General features: G+C 44.0%; 2 protein-coding genes across 5 annotated transcripts in view; one reads left to right on the top strand and one right to left on the bottom strand.

The window, feature by feature from the left end:
* Nucleotides 1-1,742: 1,742 nt before the first annotated feature.
* On the top strand, nucleotides 1,743-9,891 carry LOC144267613 (cytochrome c oxidase subunit 5B, mitochondrial-like). The gene is made up of 4 exons (XM_077821714.1): nucleotides 1,743-1,879; nucleotides 6,369-6,439; nucleotides 8,182-8,281; nucleotides 9,759-9,891. The coding sequence occupies exons 1-4, from the start codon at nucleotides 1,789-1,791 to the stop codon at nucleotides 9,869-9,871; spliced, it is 375 nt and encodes a 124-aa protein (XP_077677840.1). The 5' UTR covers nucleotides 1,743-1,788; the 3' UTR covers nucleotides 9,872-9,891.
* A 1,008-nt stretch (nucleotides 9,892-10,899) lies between these two features.
* Nucleotides 10,900-20,011, bottom strand: part of HERC4 (HECT and RLD domain containing E3 ubiquitin protein ligase 4) — a 73,793-nt gene continuing 64,681 nt past the window's right edge. For 3 of the 4 annotated variants that reach the window (XM_077821711.1, XM_077821712.1, XM_077821713.1), the window contains one exon: nucleotides 10,900-12,232. In XM_077821711.1, coding sequence (XP_077677837.1) covers nucleotides 12,024-12,232 — 209 coding nt within the window. In that variant the 3' untranslated portion in view covers nucleotides 10,900-12,023. Of the gene's footprint in view, nucleotides 12,233-13,639; nucleotides 13,713-20,011 lie in introns of all 4 variants that reach the window. The other variant, XR_013346642.1, reaches the window with a different exon arrangement.

A 20,011-nucleotide genomic window follows, 5' to 3' on the forward strand; every position in this document is an offset into this window, starting at 1 on the left:
CATGTTATTGGTAATAAACACTAATGAGAGTTCTACTTCTGTTGGCATCTTCTCTTTGAAATTAACTGTAATCCCAAAAGTTTATATTTTGGTAGTTGTAATGTTCTGTTAAAAACTCATCTCTGAATCCATAAGGACATTATCCTCAAATGGAGCTTCTTACATACATTACAGCAAATCAGATAAAATATTTTTTGCCAAAGTTACCATATTAGCCAATGGCTACCTCATGAAGGAAGAGACATCAAGGACAGGAACAGCATCCACAACATTAAACTTAACAAATGGAAATCAATGATATCCAGCATCAGAACAAAACAGAATTTTCAACTCCAAGATAGCTGTATGTTAACACTGAAACTATGAGAGCTGGAGATCTACCAAAACATCAGACAGAAAACCAGAAACCTTCATAAATAAGTGCCTACAAAAGATTCTAGGCATTGGTTGGAAAACCTTGATCACCAACAAAGAGATCCAAGAAATAATCAACCAGCAGCTCATTGCCAGAATCAGAAGGAAGCCCTGGGGCATGTATTTTGGATGCCAACACAGACTCCCATATGAAGCTTCAAGTGGAAACAAACTGATGCGAGCAAATGAGGGTGCCCAAGAGAAACCTTAAGAACCACCCTTACCATGGGGAGCAGAGCAGTCGATCTCTACACCTTCAAGCGGATGGAAGCAGCAGCAGCAAAGAGGAAACTAATTTCTGCCCAGTGCACCAACATTGGCCCAGGAAAGATGTAACATCAAATTAAGTTACCGAACTTGAGATACATCATACCAAACAAAACTGTGCATGAATTGTAGTGTTAGAATCAGCTACCCATCAGAATTCGCTATCTTGCTCAAGCAATCTGAAGTCCCTACCCTGGCATTTTTAGATCCTGTTTTGCAACCAGAGAAAGCTTGCAGCCAGCGTGGAGAAGATCATGCATTACAATTAATCCACCCAGTGTAGCTATGCACATTGAACCCAAAACACTATCAATCACTGGGGCCTTGTCCAGACAACGTTTAGCCCACATCCCACACATGTAACCCATATGCTTATACTGCAGTTGTGGTTTTTTTTTTTTTTTCATAAGTCCAAAGAAAGGGACAGAAGAATTGGGGAGGAAAAATTGATTTCGGTTAGGATGCTGTGGCCCAGATCCTCAAAGGTCTTTAGGCTCCTACCTTCTATGGAAGTTCCTGGGGTGGGAGGCGCAGGTTATGGGTAGCTAAAGTAAACTGGGGCGGGGGGGGGGGGAAGGGAAGAGAAGGGAAGAGGTAGCTCATTCTAACGGAGGAATAGCCCATCCCTCAGAATAAGCTACCCCAGGAGAAAGTTGGGAGTAGCTACTTCGACAGGGAAGCAAAGACTGATTTGCCGAGTCCAGCCAGCAATTTATTATTTAAAGGTGAGTTTTGCCAGAGGGAAAGTACGTAGAAATTGCTCTTCCTGCCCCCAAACAACGCGGTTCTAAACCGCAGTAACTTTCCCCAGCTGTCATTTGCCCGACAGACAGCAAGCACCCCGTGCTGCTTACTTCCCTCCAGGGCAGCCAGCTCCCTGTGGACCCCGTCCCCACCCCGGACGCCTCAGCCCCCCGTCTCCGCACACGCCGCGCCGTCTCCTACCACCCCCACGCCGCGACCTGCCGCGGGAAGCCCTCCCTCGCCCTGCCCGGGTTGGCTGCCGGGGCTGAGCGCCTCCAGCCCCTCCCGCGGGCTGGCCGGGAATGTCAGCGCGGGGAGCGCTGGGCAGCTGCCGGACTCTGACCTTGCACCGGAGAAGGCACCATGGCGTCCCGGCTGCTGCTCCGCGTCCTCCGGCGCGCCCTGCCCGGCGGCGGGCGGACTGCGGCCCCCGCCAGAGCCATGAGCGTCGGGGGTGCGTACAGGGGGGGCGCGTGAGGGCTGGGAGGGGGCAGGCGGGACAGGTGCATGGGGGCCTGTGGGGGCTGGGATGGGGCAGGCGGGACAGGTGCATGGGGGCCTGTGGGGGCTGGTAAGGGGCTGGGGGACAGGTGCATGGGGGTGTGTGAGGGCTGGGAGGGGGCGGGGAGATAGGTGCGTGGGGGCCTGTGAGGGCTGGGAGGGGGCAGGCGGGACAGGTGCATGGGGGCCTGTGAGGGCTGGGAGGGGGCTGGGGGATAGGTGCACGGGGGCGTGTGAGGGCTGGTAAGGGGCTGGGGGATAGGTGCATGGGGGCTTGTGAGGGCTGGTAAGGGGGCGGGGGAAATAGGTTCATGGGGGCGTGTGAGGGCTGGGAGGGGGCGGGGAGATAGGTGCATGGGGGCGTGTGAGGGCTGGGAGGGGGCGGGGAGATAGGTGCATGGGGGTGTGTGAGGGCTGGAAGGGGCAGGGGGATAGGTACATGGGGCTTGTGAGGGCTGGTAAGGGGCAGGCGGGATAGGTACATGGGGCTTGTGAGGGCTGGTAAGGGGCAGGCGGGACAGGTGCATGGGGGCCTGTGAGGGCTGGTAGGGGGCAGGCGGGACAGGTGCATGGGGGCCTGTGAGGGCTGGGGGATAGGTGCATGGGGTGTGTGAGGGTTGGTACGGTGGGCAATATAAGTGCATAGGGGCATGTGAGGGCTGGTAGGGGTTATAGGAGTGGGCCAGGCGGAAGGGGGGGGGACAGGTGCATGGGGGCGTGTGAGGGCTGGGAGGGGGCGGGGAGATAGGTGCATGGGGGTCTGTGAGGGCTGGGGGGATAGGTGCATGGGGGTCTGTGAGGGCTGGAAGGGGCGGGGGACAGGTGCATGGGGGCCTGTGAGGGCTGGTAGGGGACAGGCAGGACAGGTGCATGGGGGTCTGTGAGGGCTGGTAGGGGACAGGCAGGACAGGTGCATGGGGGCCTGTGAGGGCTGGAAGGGGGCGGGGGAAATAGGTGCATGGGAGTGTGTGAGAGCTGGTAGGAGGCGGGGGGATAGGTGCACAGGGGCCTGTGAGGGCTGTAAGTGGGCGGGGGGATACGTGCATGGGGGCCTGTGAGGGCTGGAAGGGGGCGGGGGAAATAGGTGCATGGGAGTGTGTGAGAGCGGTAGGGGGCGGGGGGATAGGTGCACGGGGGCCTGTGAGGGCTGGAAGTGGGCGGGGGGATACGTGCATGGGGGCCTGTGAGGGTTGGTACGGTGGGCAATATAAGTGCATAGGGGCATGTGAGGGCTGGTAGGGGTTATAGGAGTGGGCCAGGCGGAATGAGGGCAGGGGAGTGATGGCTGGGAATGAGGAGTGAGTGCGGGTGATCAAGAGATTAGAAGCTGGGGGCAAGGGATAAGGTGTCAGCCCCTTAGGGGTGTGTAGAGGGTGAACAATCTTGGCAAAAAAGAAATTCCTCCACCGCAGTTCTAGCCAATTAGTCTGTGGTGCTGAATCTAAGTTGGAACTGAAATAAATCTTTTCATCCAGTGCTTTAGGGATGTGACTTTATGTTTATTTGCCATTCAGCCAAGCCACAGGAGCCCTGAAAGCCCTTCATTCACACACAAGTGACATTGAGCTCAATGGTGCCTCGGAGTCCGAGCTCATTGTGGCGCCATCAAAGGAGAAAGGTTCAAATCCAGTTACTGATTTATAAACTGTCACACAGACGATTTAAGCTGGAAAATGGGCTAAAACTATAAAGCAAACAAAACAAATCAAAACAAAAACCAACAGACATGCTCTCTGGGGACATGTCTTCATTTGGGATTTTGCACTGATGTAGTTGGGGCAAAAATCCTTAATGTAGACAAACCTTAATTAAATTAGGAGACAGAGTGAAAATGGAAATATATCAGTGGAATTTTCCGACTTTTAGGACTCTTTGATGCACATAGGAAGCCAAATTGTTGATACTGCACCAATGTGATGGAAGAACAAGAATCCTGCTTAAACTTTGTGTATGTGGCTGCTTTTACTAATGATTAACAAACAGGGGTAGGATGCTTTCAACAAGAGGCCCTTTACTCTGGAACTCTCTCTTGGTCCAACAAAGACTAAAGCTCCAATCCTGCAAGCTGCTCCCTTAGGTGTGCCCTTAGGCTTGTCTTGAGTCACACTAACTACACACAGTGTAAAATTAATTTTTGATGGGACTACACACAGGTGCAGGAGTCTGCCTGCATAAATCAGCTTGTAGATCTGGAAGCCTTAGTTGTTGACCTCTAAAGTGCTGTGCAAGATTCATCTATTCATATGGGATTTTCACAGGGGGATATTGGGAGGAATTTAAAGGTTTGGAATTTTTCTAGAGGGCAGAGGGAGAAGGTGAGTGTTTTAGTGACCAATTTGTAACTGTGTTGTTTTCAGTTTTTGTAAAAGAACAATACTTCAGTGTAGGAGGATAGTTCATTAGCGGATGGTGTGGAATGTATATGTATAAATTTTGTGGATGACACCAAACTGGAAGGGATTTCAAGCACTTTGGAGAACAGTATTAGATTTCAAAATGATCTTAATAAATTGGAAAACTGGTCTGAAATTAATATGATAAATTCAATACAGACAAGTGCAGCATACTGCTCTTAGGAGAAAAAAATCAAATGCACAAATACAAAATGGGAACTAATTGGATCAGCAGCAGTACTGCAGAAAAGGATCTGGGGGTTATAATGGATTACAAATTGAACATGAGTCAACAATACAATACTGTTGTGAAAAAGTCAAATGTCATTCTGGGCTGCATTGACAGGTGGGTTATATGTAAAACACAGTAGGTAATGGTTCTACTGTACTCAGCACTGGTGAGAGACCTCAGCTAGATTACTCTTGTCCAGTTTTGGGTGCCACTCTTTACAAAAGATGTGGATAAATTGGAGTGTCCAGAGAAAAGCAATACAAATTATTAGAGGATTAGAAAACATGACCTATGAAGTATAGTTGAAAGAATTGGGCATGTTTAATGTAAACAGAAGGCTGAAGAAGGAAAAAGGAAATAACTCTTTATAACAGCCCTTAATGTATTTGAAGATGACAACGATCAGTTGTTCTCCATGTCCACAATGAAGTAATCAGCTTAATTTGCAGCAAGCAAGATTTCGGTTAGATATTAGGAAAAACTTTCTAACTATAAGGATAGTTAAGCACTAGAACAGGGAGGTTTTTAAGAAGACATTAGACAAGCATCTGTCAAGAATGGCCTAGGTATACTTAATTCTGCCTCTACCTAGGAAGATGAATCTTGAAGTCACTTGCAGCCCTATCCTTCTGTAATTGTATGATTGACCAGCTGTGGTGGTGGTTTCTATTAGATGTGCAGTTGTCCACTAGGGATGAGACTGGTGCTACCTTAAATGTTAACTTTTGGACACTATCAGCCAAGGCTGAAACTTCCATTTTTCGTCACCTGTTCTAATGAAAAAGTAAGTGTCTGAACTGGTGCATGGTCTCATTTGTGGAAGCAGTCATTGTGAGGGGATTCTATATGGCAAAGGCTGTAGCCTGGACTGCCCTGATTTGATCACTTTGAACTATCCCTTTGTTATACCAGAAGAGGCCCCAGGCAATGTGAAAAGAACCAATGTCCAAAGAACAGTCAGATGGAGTGGTTGTAAATAGTACAATATCTAACATCTAATGTGGAGGCCAGATTATCCCAAATCTACCTCTGACAGGGTTCTCATACTACTGATCACTACTGGAGACAGGTTTCAGAGTCCAATTTGCAAATGAATTCCAATTCAACAGTCTCTCGCTAGAGTCTGGTTTTGAAGTTTTTTTGTTGCAATATTGCAACTTTCATGTCTGTAATCGCGTGACCAGAGAGATTGAAATGTTCCCTGACTGGTTTATGAATGTTATAAATTGGAATTCATTTGCAAACTGGATACAAATAACTTAGGCTTGGATAGAGACTGGGAGTGGCTAAGTCATTATGCAAGGTAACCTATTTCCCCTTGTTTTTTCCTACCCCCCCCCCCAGACGTTCTTGTTAAACTCTGGATTTCTGCTGGAAATGGCCCAACTTGATTATCATACACATTGTAAGGAGAGTGATCACTTTAGATAAGCTATTACCAGCAGGAGAGTGGGGTGGGAGGAGGTATTTTTTCATGCTTTGTGTGTATAAAAAGATCTTCTACACTTTCCACAGTATGCATCCGATGAAGTGAGGTGTAGCTCATGAAAGCTTATACTCAAATAAATTGGTTAGTCTCTAAGGTGCCACAAGTACTGGAGACAGGATACAGGACTAGATGGACCTCTGTCTGATCCGTATGGTAATTCCTATGTAATGTCTTATTTCAATCAAAAATGCTTTGCAACTAAAAAATTGAATGGACATTTATTTATGGTGCTGTCCAGGACATGGGTTTAATGGTTTGCTTCAATCATTAGCTGAATCTGAATTTTAGATAAATATATAGAATACTTCTGTATTTTATTCCTATTTAGGTATTCCCAGTGATGAGGAACAGGCAACTGGACTTGAAAGGAAAACTCTAGAGGCTATGAAAAAAGGACAGGTAAGTTTAATATTGAATAATTAATATTCAGACAAAATAAAAAGCATCACGTTAGAGCTAAGGTTGTAAATATATCAGTAACTTGAAGGACGGAAATGCAGAATAGAATATGTTAATTAAAAACAAACCAAAGTCTGTAAGGCAAGATATTCAAAGTTAAGAATACACTAACTCACACCCTGTAAGTATGAAAACATTTGGGAAATGCAGAAGTAAGGTCCCTTAAATCTTAACTTTGCATTCTTACCTCCTTACAGGGAGGCTGTGAAGCATAATTAAATATAAATTTGAGATTCTTGTATGAAAAGTTCAATATAACTACAAAGTACCATTTTCTGTTGAGGAGAGCCTAAGGCCCTGATTCTGCAACTGGATCCCTTTGGGCCACCACACATCCACATGGAGGACTCTGTGTTGGTCAATGATCCACACATGCAGCTCCAGTTGCAGGATTGGGACCTAAGTGAACTATCTGGCTGTGATGTGCTATGTTGGATTAGGTATGAGACTAGGTGTTACACCTATGTTTCAAACCGAGATTGATCACTGACTCATTATGTTGCCTTGGACAATTTCCTTAACTCTCACTATGTCTGTTTTATGGTCTGTAATATTTGCCTCTCACAGGGATGTTTGAGGCAACATCAATGTTTTAAAGCACTTCCTGGATCCCAATAGGATGAAGGTTGTTTTATAGAAAATAAGAATTTATAAAGCCACTGTGTGTGGCAGAGTAGCAAATAAAACTTAGAAGTTCCTTGCTCCTACCCCTCCATGCAATTCACTGGACCACATTGCCTCTCCATTATTTCCTCTGTATTTCTGTAAAGGTCTCCTTCTCTCCCACAAGGCCTAACTGACTTAATTTTTCAGTGATTCTTAGAGTCCTTTAGGAAGTTTGCATCTAGTTAGTGGACATAGTAAAGCTTGTAAAGAATGCACAAACTGCTTTTAAAACCTGCACCGGTGCAGAGCAGGACTGGGCCCTAAATAATAAGCCTCACCCTTCACACTATTTGAAGACGGACCAACAGAACAAGACAAACCGAGTTTCTAGAGTAAGCTGGTTTTAATGTGTGATGAGCCAAAACACCCTCCCAGAAGTAAAAGTTACAAAACTGTTCACAAAAAGGAGAAAATTCTTTTGAAAACTCTCTCAAATATTTTTTCATTTCTCTCAGGTTTCTCAGAATATTTCTATTTTAACATAATATTGCACATGAAAGTTCAGGCAGATTAGCCTTTATTGGATGTCAGGAGGGGGAATCAAAATAATCATGTATTGGAGTACTGCGTTCAACCTTGACTAGGGAGAGACTAATGTGCCTTCATGAAAGGCACTATAAATAGCACATAGCACCCCTGTGCTTTAGGCAGCTAGTATGCTGTCATGAGTTCAGCACGTATTTTTAGTGGCACAAAAGCTGCCACTAATTGTTGATACTCTAAACTGATTCTTGCAGGTGAACTGACACCCTGTACAATAACTTCGGCAGATTAACTCTCTCCCACTTGACAAATCGGTATCTAACCCAATAAGATTTGACATTCCTCATCTTCCCTTCTGTTAGTTTCATGTACCTGTATGCTGGTATTCTAAAGATGATCTATCTGTGTTCGGCTGACAGAACAGCAGCAATTTAATTACCTTTATTTTATATATGTGACACAATCTTTGATACTACTGGTTAACAATGTTCTTGGTCTAGTAACTAAGATCCAGGTTTTGTTCTTCTCTCAAGGATCCATATAGCATACTCAAACCCAAGGGATATGCAGGAACTAGAGAGGATCCTCATATTGTTCCATCCATCAACAAGAAGAGGCTAGTAGGCTGTATCTGTATGTATCAGAACAACCTGGTGTATGTTTTTAGTTCACATACTATCTAAAGCTATAAAACATGAATTGTTTTAATACATCTACATTAATACTTCCAAAAAGTTCTCTCAAAATTGATCCTCTCTTTTCTCTATAGGTATTCAGTCATATCTGCCTATTTTAGTGACAAAAATACATTTTCATTTTTTCATGCTTTTGCTAACATGGTAGAGTGAATATAGCTAAGAGTGGGCTGGCTTCTATTCTTTCTTGTGTATCAAAGAAGTTCTGATTTTGGGATTGGTTAACACTTTTGCAATCACCTTGAAGGAAAGAGGGTTGTACAAGTACCACTGAGCACACCATCTAAAAACAATACGGGTTGTGTGTAAGATAAGGCATAATTTGGACTTTAGAATGTATGTATCATCGCCAGGGAGAAATCATGTTGAGTTAGTGGTTTGGAGCATATTTATTAGAAGTTGAGAGATGACAACCTGAAATGTCATTTTTAGTTATAAAAGAGCACTTATTTGGTGCTAGTTATCCATAAGGAGAATCAAAGCACTGGCATTAACAACCAGTGTGTTTTAGGCATTAAACTGAGTTGAGACTGGAAAACCAGTAAGTGAAGAGTAGCACTCACTGCAAATAATATGGGGGTGGCAGTTGCAATATGATACTAGCAAAGGAATTTCCATAGTTAAGGGAAGTTGCTCGCTTGGCTTGGAAATTCATAGCTTCTGTAGTGCATATGCAGGGATGAAGATGTCTACCACTACCAGACACAAACCAGTAAGGGTATATTGTAATGATCAGCTTACAAAGAAATTTAGTATAATTAGTGTCTGAGGCATGACTGAATGAAAATCAAGATACCCTATTCTATTTCCATTAGTTATAAAAATGGTCCCACTTTGAATAGTGGCTAGGATCTCAAAAAATGATAGAAATCATGGTGGTTGTTACTGAACAGTATCTGCTCTTAAGGAATCAGTAAAAGTAAGACAACAGAAGTATCATGAGACCATTCTAGGGCTACAACTGCACTATTTGAGTTCTCTGGTGCCAGCCCCGTGCAAGATTGAGCATTTTAAGGTGTATGTAAGTTTTCCCAAAAGCTAGGTCCCCCCCCCCCCCCCGGAGAGTGATCATCATGCACTTATTCAGCCACAAGTAAGCCTTCACGTTCATCGCTTGTTGTTTCACCCCCTCCCCCCCAATATCCAATACATGGCACATTAAAATATAGACTAACAGTCATGGAAATTGCCACTAACATCAGAAAAGGAATGATGAGACAGAGATGCTCATTTTCTATGTTGATTCAATTATTGAACCCTTCACTGAAACTTTAGGATGCCCACTAGGTTAAGAATTCTAGCCCACAGGGCACTGTAGAATGCACAATGCTTTCATTGCACATGTGACAAGACTTGAATCTGACAAATCAAAAGAGGCATGAACATTTAATTTTGCTTTTCTTTTCTCTCACCAGGTGAGGAGGACAACTCTGCTGTCATTTGGTTCTGGTTGCATGCAGGAGAAAGCCAGCGTTGCCCATCATGTGGTGCTCACTACAAGCTCGTCCATCATGATGTCCCACATTGAAAATCTGTGTTATTAAACTGACCCAAAGTGGATTTCACTGTGTCTAAACTGCACAGTATGATGTGCACTTAAATCTGCATGCAAAATATTTACTACCTTCATATTTGGTTTCTATCGGATTTCATTTAAAAACGCTAATCTTGTTTTACCCTTGGTTAATTAAAACTAAATGCACAACATTGTAGAAGTGTGTGTCATAGGTTATCATCCTTCATAAAACAGAGGATAAATCAGAGTAGAGTTTAGGAAGAAGTGTTCTAACAGTACTGGTTAATAAATGTGGGCTGGTTTTCTTTCTCCCCTCTCCAATACATTTCTAGTCTTATGACTAAAGCCCTACCAAATTCATAGCCATGAAAAACACATCATGGACTATGAAAAATCTGGTCTCCCCTGTGAAATCTGGTCTGGTGTACTTTTTACCCTATACGATATCTGCTCAGCTCTGAAGGCAGCAAAGTAAGGGTGGCAATACCACAACCCCCCCCTACAATAGCCTTGTTACCCTGTGTTGGGTCAGGCTCCCCACTTTGAGAAATGCTGAGTCTTAAGGACTTTGTGTTTATATTTTGTTGTTTTTAAAATACATATTCATGGCTTGTTACAACACCATGAAATTTAACCTTTAAATATCTGAAACCTTGCAATTCAAGTTTTTAAAAGTGCTACAATTGTGAAATTTACAAAAATGGACTGAATTTGGTAGGGCCCTACTTATGACTTCATTTTTGTTGGTTTCTTGACTCTCACATGGTGGGAGTATGCCTGCTAACAGTAGTATGTGAAGAAAGTTAGAGGTCACACCTGAGCTATAAGCATGTACATGTATTACAATCATATACCACCAGGAGATGGTTATAGCCTTAATTACATTTGCCCTGTGTTGTGCTGAATTATGTCAATACAACAGCCACAGCCAGAATGGTCTCAATATTCTAACTAGTCTTTTGCTTAATGAAGTTACATTCTGATTAAAGAAATATGCATATGTGCATCCATACATATGAACACGTACATGAAGCAACAAACTGTTTCATTCAAGTATTTTATTTTAGCTTTGTTTTCACTGCATTTTAAAAATCTAAAAAAAAATAAATATTTGTTTCACAGCTGAAAGTCACATATGTATCAATAAGACGTAAGTATGCTGGAACTTAACCAGTCCAGGAAAGTCAAATCTGAAAACGTGCCATTAAGCACAGTCATCTCAGAGTACTTATATTAAAATTCAAAAGAAGTTCCAAAAAGGGTTAAAAGGGTATTTCAAATGCATTTTAGCTGGAAGAAGGTGACCATAAACTACACACTCAACATTTAAAAATAAAATATTTGAACTCTTGATAGCAACTGTCTTACTCCTCCTTTGTTTTTAACCTATGATTGCGGAGGTTGGATTCCCAATGCTAAATTAATCCCTCATAATTTTATCAAATTATACCATCAGTAATAAGATTAAATTACCTATTTAGTCTTCTCATCCATCTTAACAGAAGCCAAATTTGCAGTTTTGCACCAGCACAAATAAGTGATTGCACCACAGAAATTGGACTGTACATCATAAAGGGCAGCGTCATTTCAACCATCATTGAGTTTTCAAAAGAAACAAACCAAAAAAAACCCCACCACTGGAAAAATACATCTCCAGAATCACACTTCTTTTGTTAAAAGCCATAGAATAAGCTCAAGTTTAATTACACGCAATAGAAACCATACTGCTATCAGAACTGAAACTATTCTATTACAAAGCTTTATTTACAAAATGAAAAATAATCAAATGGGACTATCATAATAGGAAAAAGTGTTTTCACCTCTGTGATTGAAAAAAATTAAGCAAGTCTTTCATGCACTCATACGCTAAATTGTTTTTATAACATGTGAAATGCTGAAATTCACCTTAGTGAAACTTGAGTCTCATTCACAGTCTCATTTTTATTTTAAGATGACAAAAACATGGTTCTATACAAGCTGTGTATTAACAGTTCATTTTTGTAAGGACTTTTTGGCTTCCATGAATATTCATATCACTGAACATTTTGTAAATAACCAGTTGTTACATTGTCAACTTGTCCACTGAATTTACCACCACAAGAAAGACACAAAGAATTAGTTTAATGCTCCCACATTAAACAACTACAATATCTCATTTCTAAAGTTATACTAAACTGAAGCCTTCGTTGTGATCTATTGCCTGGATCAGCTTAGATTTTAGGGTTTCTTTGTCTGTGTATTTTGGAAGATCAAGAAGATTGAAGCAAGTGTGAGATACTGGAAGATACCCTTCTCCACCTCCTGTGGGCTGGATGACTAGTTTAAGACACTTCATTCCAAGAATAGGAATACGATCACTGCCTGTTAAAAACACTGCCAAGAAAAACAGAAGAATGAAAGCTGGAGAAAGAGTAGCTACTCTGTTTCACAATGATAGTTTCATGCAATATTACACTTCTAAATCAGTATTTTCATTTTTCAATTCTTTTATTACATGGCTAGCTTTTTACATTAAGCATGATTTTTAATTAAAAATAGTAAATGAATGCTGCTTTGTACATATAAACTCTGATTAATGTACGTCTTATTCTGTTTATATTGTCAAATGTGTGTCAAATAGAACAAAGTCCCTCTTATGCCAAGGTTTACTTATTTAGAGAGCAGTGAGTACACATCATTTTTGTGGACACTATCATATTTGCAGGTAACTAAGTAACCAGGTACTAATCTGTTCAATATCAATTACATGGGTCTGCCCTGGATTTGAAATGACTGCATGAGCCATTACCAACAACTCTGTTTCTGACTAAGGGAATTTCGTACACAATTGTCCTCCTTTTATATGTTCCTGCAGCCCAGCATCTCCCACAATTCTGCTATGCCTGGGCTATTCCACTCCTGTGCACTTCCAGCGGTGGTTTAAAGCTGCAGCACAGCCCTTGCTGCCCACACTCCCTTTTCTCCAGCTTGCTGCCAGATTGGCTGCCTCTGCAGAAGCAGTCAATCACAGTTCTCTTTGCTCCTGGCCTTTCCTTTGTCTCTATTTTTGGGTAGTAGTGAGCAGCATTCTTTGTTTTCTACTCCTCTCAGTCCGGGTAGTCAGCAATTCAGTGGCTGAGCTCCTCTGCCCACTTTCAGGAATGGCACAGTAGCCACACAAGCACACGGATAAGCCCAAATAAGGCTGCCTCACAGATAGAGCACTAACAGACTGCATGGAGGGTGAATTATGCCCTCGCTTCTCAGCCAGCTGATTCTACCACCATGACACAGCGCTTTGAGTTGGACAGACATGTTAGGACCCATTTGCCCCCCAAAAAGCTGCAACTCCACTACAGAAAAGCCTGACAGAGGGAGATTGAGCAGAACTTGGAGAGGCTCTAAGGTTGAGGAAAATTTCATTCAGCAAGGGGCTGAGTCCTGGAGCAATTCAAGACCACAAGGATAAGTTCGTAGGAGGGCACCAAGTTCACCACAAAGTCCTGAAATTGGTTCCAAATGATCTGGGGAAAGAAGCAGGGCTCATAATCAGTACCCCTCCCCCCCCCCCCCCCGATCCTCCTTGCAGTGAGTCCCCATCCCCCAGCCTGGGAAAGTGGGAATTTACAGACGAGGACTTCAAGGGCGAATTTTACAGAGGGTTCAGGCCCTGTACAAGGCTTGCCATGTGGCCACACCAGTAAAGTGTATGAATCTTTTTTAAATGAAATCCAAAAAGAACAAAAAGGGTAAGAAAAAGCCCAAAAGATGTTAGTCCTCCAATTCAGACTCATACTTTACCGAGGAAGGAAAGCCACCAGACTGATTCTGAGCAGAACAGACAAAATGCAGCATAGACTTTTTCCCGAGGACTCTGAAACAAAGTGCATAAAGGTTGTATCAACTATGCACATCCAAACTGAGCAGTCCCTTGAGGACAAGCCACAGAGCACATGACTTCCTGCTAAATCCTCTCCAGAGGCAGCAATTCTGCACCATTCTTTGAGAGGGTAATCAGGGAGAAGTGGGAAGGCTCCTGAAACGGGCAAGCACGTTAACAGGCACACTCAGATTCTACAAGCTCCAGGAGCCAAAATGTCATAACTGATGTGCTTAAGGTCAATGCTGCAGTAGCATCTCTAGCTTACATAATTATTCCATCCAAAGGATACTTCTTTCCCAAGGAGCCAATGGATAAGGTGAAAGTTACTCACAGAAGGGACTTTGATGCTTCCTCACCAACTTTCAGAGTATTTCTGACAGCCAATTGGTTTCCTTAAGTTACAATGTCATGGGGCTGGGAGAATAACATGAGGGGGAAAGGAGTGCAGGAGAGCTGGCTGTATTTTAAAGAATCCTTATTGAGGTTACAGGGACAAACCATCCCGATGTGTAGAAAGAATAGTAAATATGGCAGGCGACCAGCTTGGCTTAACAGTGAAATCCTTGCTGATCTTAAACACAAAAAAGAAGCTTACAAGAAGTGGAAGATTGGACAAATGACCAGGGAAGAGTATAAAAATATTGCTCAGGCATGCAGGAGTGAAATCAGGAAGGCCAAATCACACCTGGAGTTGCAGCTAGTGAGAGATGTTAAGAGTAACAAGAAGGGTTTCTTCAGGTATGTTAGCAACAAGAAGAAAGTCAAGGAAAGTGTGGGCCCCTTACTGAATGAGGCAGGCAACCTAGTGACAGAGGATGTGGAAAAAGCTAATGTACTCAATGCTTTTTTTGCCTCTGTCTTCACAAACCAGGTCAGCTCCCAGACTACTGCATGGGGCAGCACAGCATGGGGAGGAGGTGACCAGCCCTCTGTGGAGAAAGAAGTGGTTCGGGACGATTTAGAAAAGCTGGACGAGCACAAGTCCATGGGGCCGCTGCATCCAAGAGTGCTAAAGGAGTTGGTGATTGCTGAGCCATTGGCCATTATCTTTGAAAACTCATGGCGATCGGGGGAAGTTCCGGATGACTGGAAAAAGGCTAATGTAGTGCCCATCTTTAAAAAAGGGAAGGAGGAGGATCCTGGGAACTACAGGCCAGTCAGCCTCACCTCAGTCCCTGGAAAAAATCATGGAGCAGGTCCTCAAGGAATCAATTCTGAAGCACTTAGAGGAGAGGAAAGTGATCAGGAACAGTCAGCATGGATTCACCAAGGGCAAGTCATGCCTGACTAATCTAAATGCCTTCTACGACGAGATAACTGGCTCTGTGGATGAGGGGAAAGCAGTGGACGTGTTGTTCCTTGACTTTAGCAAAGCTTTTGACATGGTCTCCCACAGTATTCTTGTCAGCAAGTTAAAGTAGTATGGGCTGGATGAATGGACGATAAGGTGGATAGAAAGTTGACTAGATTGTCGGGCTCAACGGGTAGTGATCAATGGCTCCATGTCTAGTTGGCAGCCGGTATCAAGTGGAGTGCCCCAAGGGTTGGTCCTCGGGCCGGTTTTGTTCAATATCTTCATTAATGATCTGGAGGATGGTGTGGATTGCACCCTCAGCAAGTTTGCAGATGACACTAAACTGGGAGGAGAGGTAGATACGCTGGAGGGTAGGGAGAGGATACAGAGGGCCCTAGACAAATTAGAGGATTGGGCCAAAAGAAATCTGATGAGGTTCAACAAGGACAAATGCAGAGTCCTGCACTTAGGACGGAAGAATCCCATGCACTACTACAGACTAGGGACCGAATGGCTCGGCAGCAGTTCTGCAGAAAAGGACCTAGGGGTTACAGTGGACGAGAAGCTGGATATGAGTCAACAGTGTGCCCTTGTTGCCAAGAAGGCCAATGGCATTTTGGGATTATATGTAGGGGCATTGCCAGCAGATCGAGGGACGTGATCATTCTCCTCTATTCGACATTGGTGAGGCCTCATCTGGAGTACTGTGTCCAGTTTTGGACCCCACACTACAAGAAGGATGTGGAAAAATTGGAAAGAGTCCAGCGGAGGGCAACAAAAATGATTAGGGGACTGGAACACATGACTTATGAGGAGAGGCTGAGGGAACTGGGATTGTTTAGTCTGCGGAAGAGAAGAATGAGGGGGGATTTGATAGCTGTTTTCAACTACCTGAAAGGGGGTTCCAAAGAGGGTGGATCTAGACTGTTCTCAGTGGTAGCTGATGATGGAACAAGGAGTAATGGTCTCAAGTTGCAGTGGGGGAGGTTTAGGTTGGATATTAGGAAAAACTTTTTCACTAGGAGGGTGGTGAAATACTGGAATGCGTTACCTAGGGTGGTGGTGGAATCTCCTTCCTTAGAAATTTTTAAGGTCAGGCTTGACAAAGCCCTGGCTGGGACGATTTAGTTGGGGATTGGTCCTGCTTTGAGCAGAAGGTTGGACTAGATGACCTCCTGAAGTCCCTTCCAAGCCTGATATTCTATGATTCTATTCTATGATTCTATGACCTGAAAGCCCTTAAGATCGGAAACCAAACTTACTAAGTCTATACTTAAGAAAATCTCTTAAGCAACAGCATTAATGGCAGATGCGTTAATGGATACTATGAGGTTTTCTGCCAGGATCGTGGCATCTAGCTCCACTGCCAGGAGACACACATGGCTTTGTCTCTTGAAAGTAGACACTTCGAACATTTCCCGTGCTCTTCTACATTCACAATATCTCTCTTCTTCAGAGAAAAACTGGACAAGACAGTGACTGAAAATGTGACTAAAACCGAATAGTCCTTCCCTACTCAACTTAGTATTCCAAGAAGGGACTCCAAACCACTACAAACCCCAGATACGCTCCTTTTATCCATCTTCCTCACGGAGGTTTCAGAGAAAACCAGATACAGATACGTCAAGGGAAAACCTTGGAACCAAGGAACAAGAGGAAAATCTAGAGGAGCTCCTGCAACCTTCAAAAGCCCTTTACGACAACAAGCAAATGTGCCTCCACCCAGACCTGAGCAGCAGGATTTTCCATTTTCCAGATAAATGGTTTGTTTTAATCACAGAAAGGTAAGTGTGTTCCAGGAATACCCTCTTGAGCAAAGGGCTCCACCCCATCCCTTCTTCATCCAACCTCCCGCAACCCTGCAAAAGTGCAAGCTGGTCCAGAACAAGATCTCCCAACTTCTGGCCATACAGCAATAGGAGGAGTTTCCACAGGAGAGCATTGATTAGGGTTTTACTCCACCTTCGTCATTGCTCAGAAGTACACACTAGAGGAGTCAAGGCCATCCTCAACTTCAAAAGGCTCAACAAACAAATAAGGAAAATTAAGTTCCAGATGGAAACTAACTGATAGCTACATCCCTGTGTCAGGGCACTTCCTAACCTCAATCTATTTGGCAGATGCATTCCTTCACATTCCGGTGTGCCCCTGCAGGCTTCTGAGATTTGCTGCTTATATCATGAATCACTATTAGTACCTAACACTTCCAATCGGTGTCTTATCAGCCCCCATGGTATTTATGATGATGCTGGTGGTGACCATAGCCAGACTCAGGTCCCAGGGTATTCACCTGTACCCTCTTTTTGATGACTCCTTAATCAAAGCCCCATCCCAGACGGTAGCGCACAGTATCACATTTCAGACTCTGGATCTCCTGCAAGCACACGGATTCATAATAAACATGAAGTAAAGTTCCTTGAACCCCTTAACAAGAATAATTCATCTGGGTGTGGAAATAGATACTTCAACAGCACAGCTGTACCAATCAGTAAACAGATTCCAGAAGATTCAGAATCTGATATCCACACTGGCCAAGTGAAAGAGCTCACCTACTGTTCCCTGCCCTCAGCTACTGGGCCTCCTGGTCTCATGCATAGGAGTTACCCATTGGCAAAAATCACACACCAGGTGCCTTCACACTTTTCTTCTGAAAACATGGGACTACGCCCCCAAACTCAGGCAACTTCACTTACATGTCCAAAACAGGTCCTCAAACTCCCTGATATGGTGGAAAGTCTGGGGAAACATCCTCAAGGTTCTTTCCATATGCTTTCAAGACCCGTAGGTTCTCACCACTGATGCCTGCATGAAGGGATGGGGAGTACATCTGTGACCTAGAAGGGTATGAGGCATCTGAAACCGCAGACAAATGAACTACAGCATCTATCTCTTGAACTCAGGGCAGTCAAACTAACTCTTCCAAGATTCAAGAGCCACGTGGATGGAAATCATGTCCCCAGGCTGACAACAGCTACATATATAAAACAACCAAGGAGGGACAAGGACTGCAGCTCTACATGCAGAAGTGGTGGAGAAAATGGAATGGGCAGAAATGACTCTCTTCTCCTTAAAGGCAATCCACATACAAGGGGAACTGAACCAAAAGGCAGACTGGCTCAGCCAGCACAATGTCAGCAACTCAAAATTGTGCCTAAAATCAGGAAATCTTCAACCTGATCTCACAGGACATTCAGTTTAATCAGTTGATCTGTTGGCTAATCACAAGAATACAAAGCAGCCAAAATACTTCACCAGGGAAGCAGACCCTAAGTCTAGGAGGACAGGTTTCAGAGTAACAGCCGTGTTAGTCTGTATTTGCAAAAAGAAAAGCAGTACTTGTGGCACCTTAGAGACTAACCAATTTATTTGAGCATGAGCTTTCGTGAGCTACAGCTCACTTCATCAGATGCATACCGTGGAAACTGCAGCAGACATTATATACACACAGAGATCATGAAACAATACCTCCTCCCACCCCACTGTCCTGCTGGTAATAGCTTATCTAAAGTGATCATCAAGTTGGGCCATTTCCAGCACAAATCCAGGTTTTCTCACCCTCCACCCCCCCACACACAGGAGAGTGAGTTTGTGTATGTATGGGGGTGGGGGGGTGAGAAAGCCTGGATTTGTGCTGGAAATGGCCCACCTTGATTATCATGCACATTGTAGGGAGAGTGGTCACTTTGGATGAGCTATTACCAGCAGGACAGTGAGTTTGTGTGTGTGGTTTTTGGAGGGGGGTGAGGGGGTGAGAGAACCTGGATTTGTGTAGGAAATGGCCCACCTTGATTATCATGCACATTGTGTAGAGAGTTGTCACTTTGGATGGGCTATTACCAGCAGGAGAGTGAGTTTGTGTGTGGGGGGGTGGAGGGTGAGAAAACCTGGATTTGTGCTGGAAATGGCCCAACTTGATGATCACTTTAGATAAGCTATTACCAGCAGGACAGCGGGGTGGGAGGAGGTATTGTTTCATGATCTCTGTGTGTATATAATGTCTGCTGCAGTTTCCACGGTATGCATCCGATGAAGTGAGCTGTAGCTCACGAAAGCTCATGCTCAAATAAACTGGTTAGTCTCTAAGGTGCCACAAGTCCTCCTTTTCTTTCTAGGAGGACAGATGCTCTGTCACACAGATGGCCACAGGCCCTGCTATATGCTTTCCCACCCTTTCCTCTCACAGGGAAAATGATCCAAACATAAGGTCAGAGGATGTAAAGACGATAAGTGTTAACTCCCACACTGGCCAGGGATACCCTGGTTCTCTAACCTAACAGAACTACAGCTGGAACCTCCACTGCAACTACCATTCTTTACCAAGGACCATTCTTCCATCCAGACCACACCATCTTCATCTAACAGCCTGGCTATTGAAAAGGGAAGTATTAGCCATACTCAGCCTATCTTACAAAGTGATAGGGACTTCACTCTCTTCTAGGAGAACTTCCACTCTAAAAGCCTACCCATCCATCTGGAGTAAATTCAGCCTTTCGTTGTCAAGAGCACAGAGCAAACTCACAGCATCCCAGGATTCAAGTTATTCTAGCCTTCCTTCAAGAAGGAATGATAAAGGAACTTCAGCCAAGCATCATTATGTGCCAGGTGTAGGCCTCAGTATTTTACTGTTTGCAGGATATTCAGGCTCCCTGGTCAAGAACCCTCAGGTATCCAGGTTCCTCAGAGCAGTCATACTGGCCAAACCAGCAGTCAAACTCATCTTTTCTGAATAGGATCTACTCCGGGTGTTGACAACCCTAACCACTCATCCTTTTGGACTTGATTTCTGCATAACCATTTTACCTCTCCCTCAAAACCTATTTTCTGGTGGCTATCACAACTGCCTGACAAGTTTCAGAATGGGCACCTTATCTGTGCATGAAACTTACTGCATGTTTCATGGTAAGGTGGTGCTAAGGATTCAGAAATGGTCTTGCCAAAGGTAAACTCTCTTTTCCATGCCTTGCAGGGAAATGTCCCTCCCATTATGTCTGAAGCC

This window comes from Eretmochelys imbricata, chromosome 7 (genome assembly GCF_965152235.1).
Source record: "Eretmochelys imbricata isolate rEreImb1 chromosome 7, rEreImb1.hap1, whole genome shotgun sequence".
In the NCBI taxonomy this organism is placed as follows: domain Eukaryota; kingdom Metazoa; phylum Chordata; order Testudines; family Cheloniidae; genus Eretmochelys; species Eretmochelys imbricata.

Excerpts from the sequence above, each read along its gene's own strand:
- LOC144267613 (XM_077821714.1), top strand. The coding sequence starts at position 1,789 with ATGGCGTCCCGGCTGCTGCTCCGCGTCCTCCGGCGCGCCCTGCCCGGC. Across the intron at positions 1,880-6,368 it reads CAGAGCCATGAGCGTCGGGG|GTATTCCCAGTGATGAGGAA; the intron begins GTGCGTACAGGG and ends ATTCCTATTTAG. Across the intron at positions 8,282-9,758 it reads GAGGCTAGTAGGCTGTATCT|GTGAGGAGGACAACTCTGCT; the intron begins GTATGTATCAGA and ends TTCTCTCACCAG.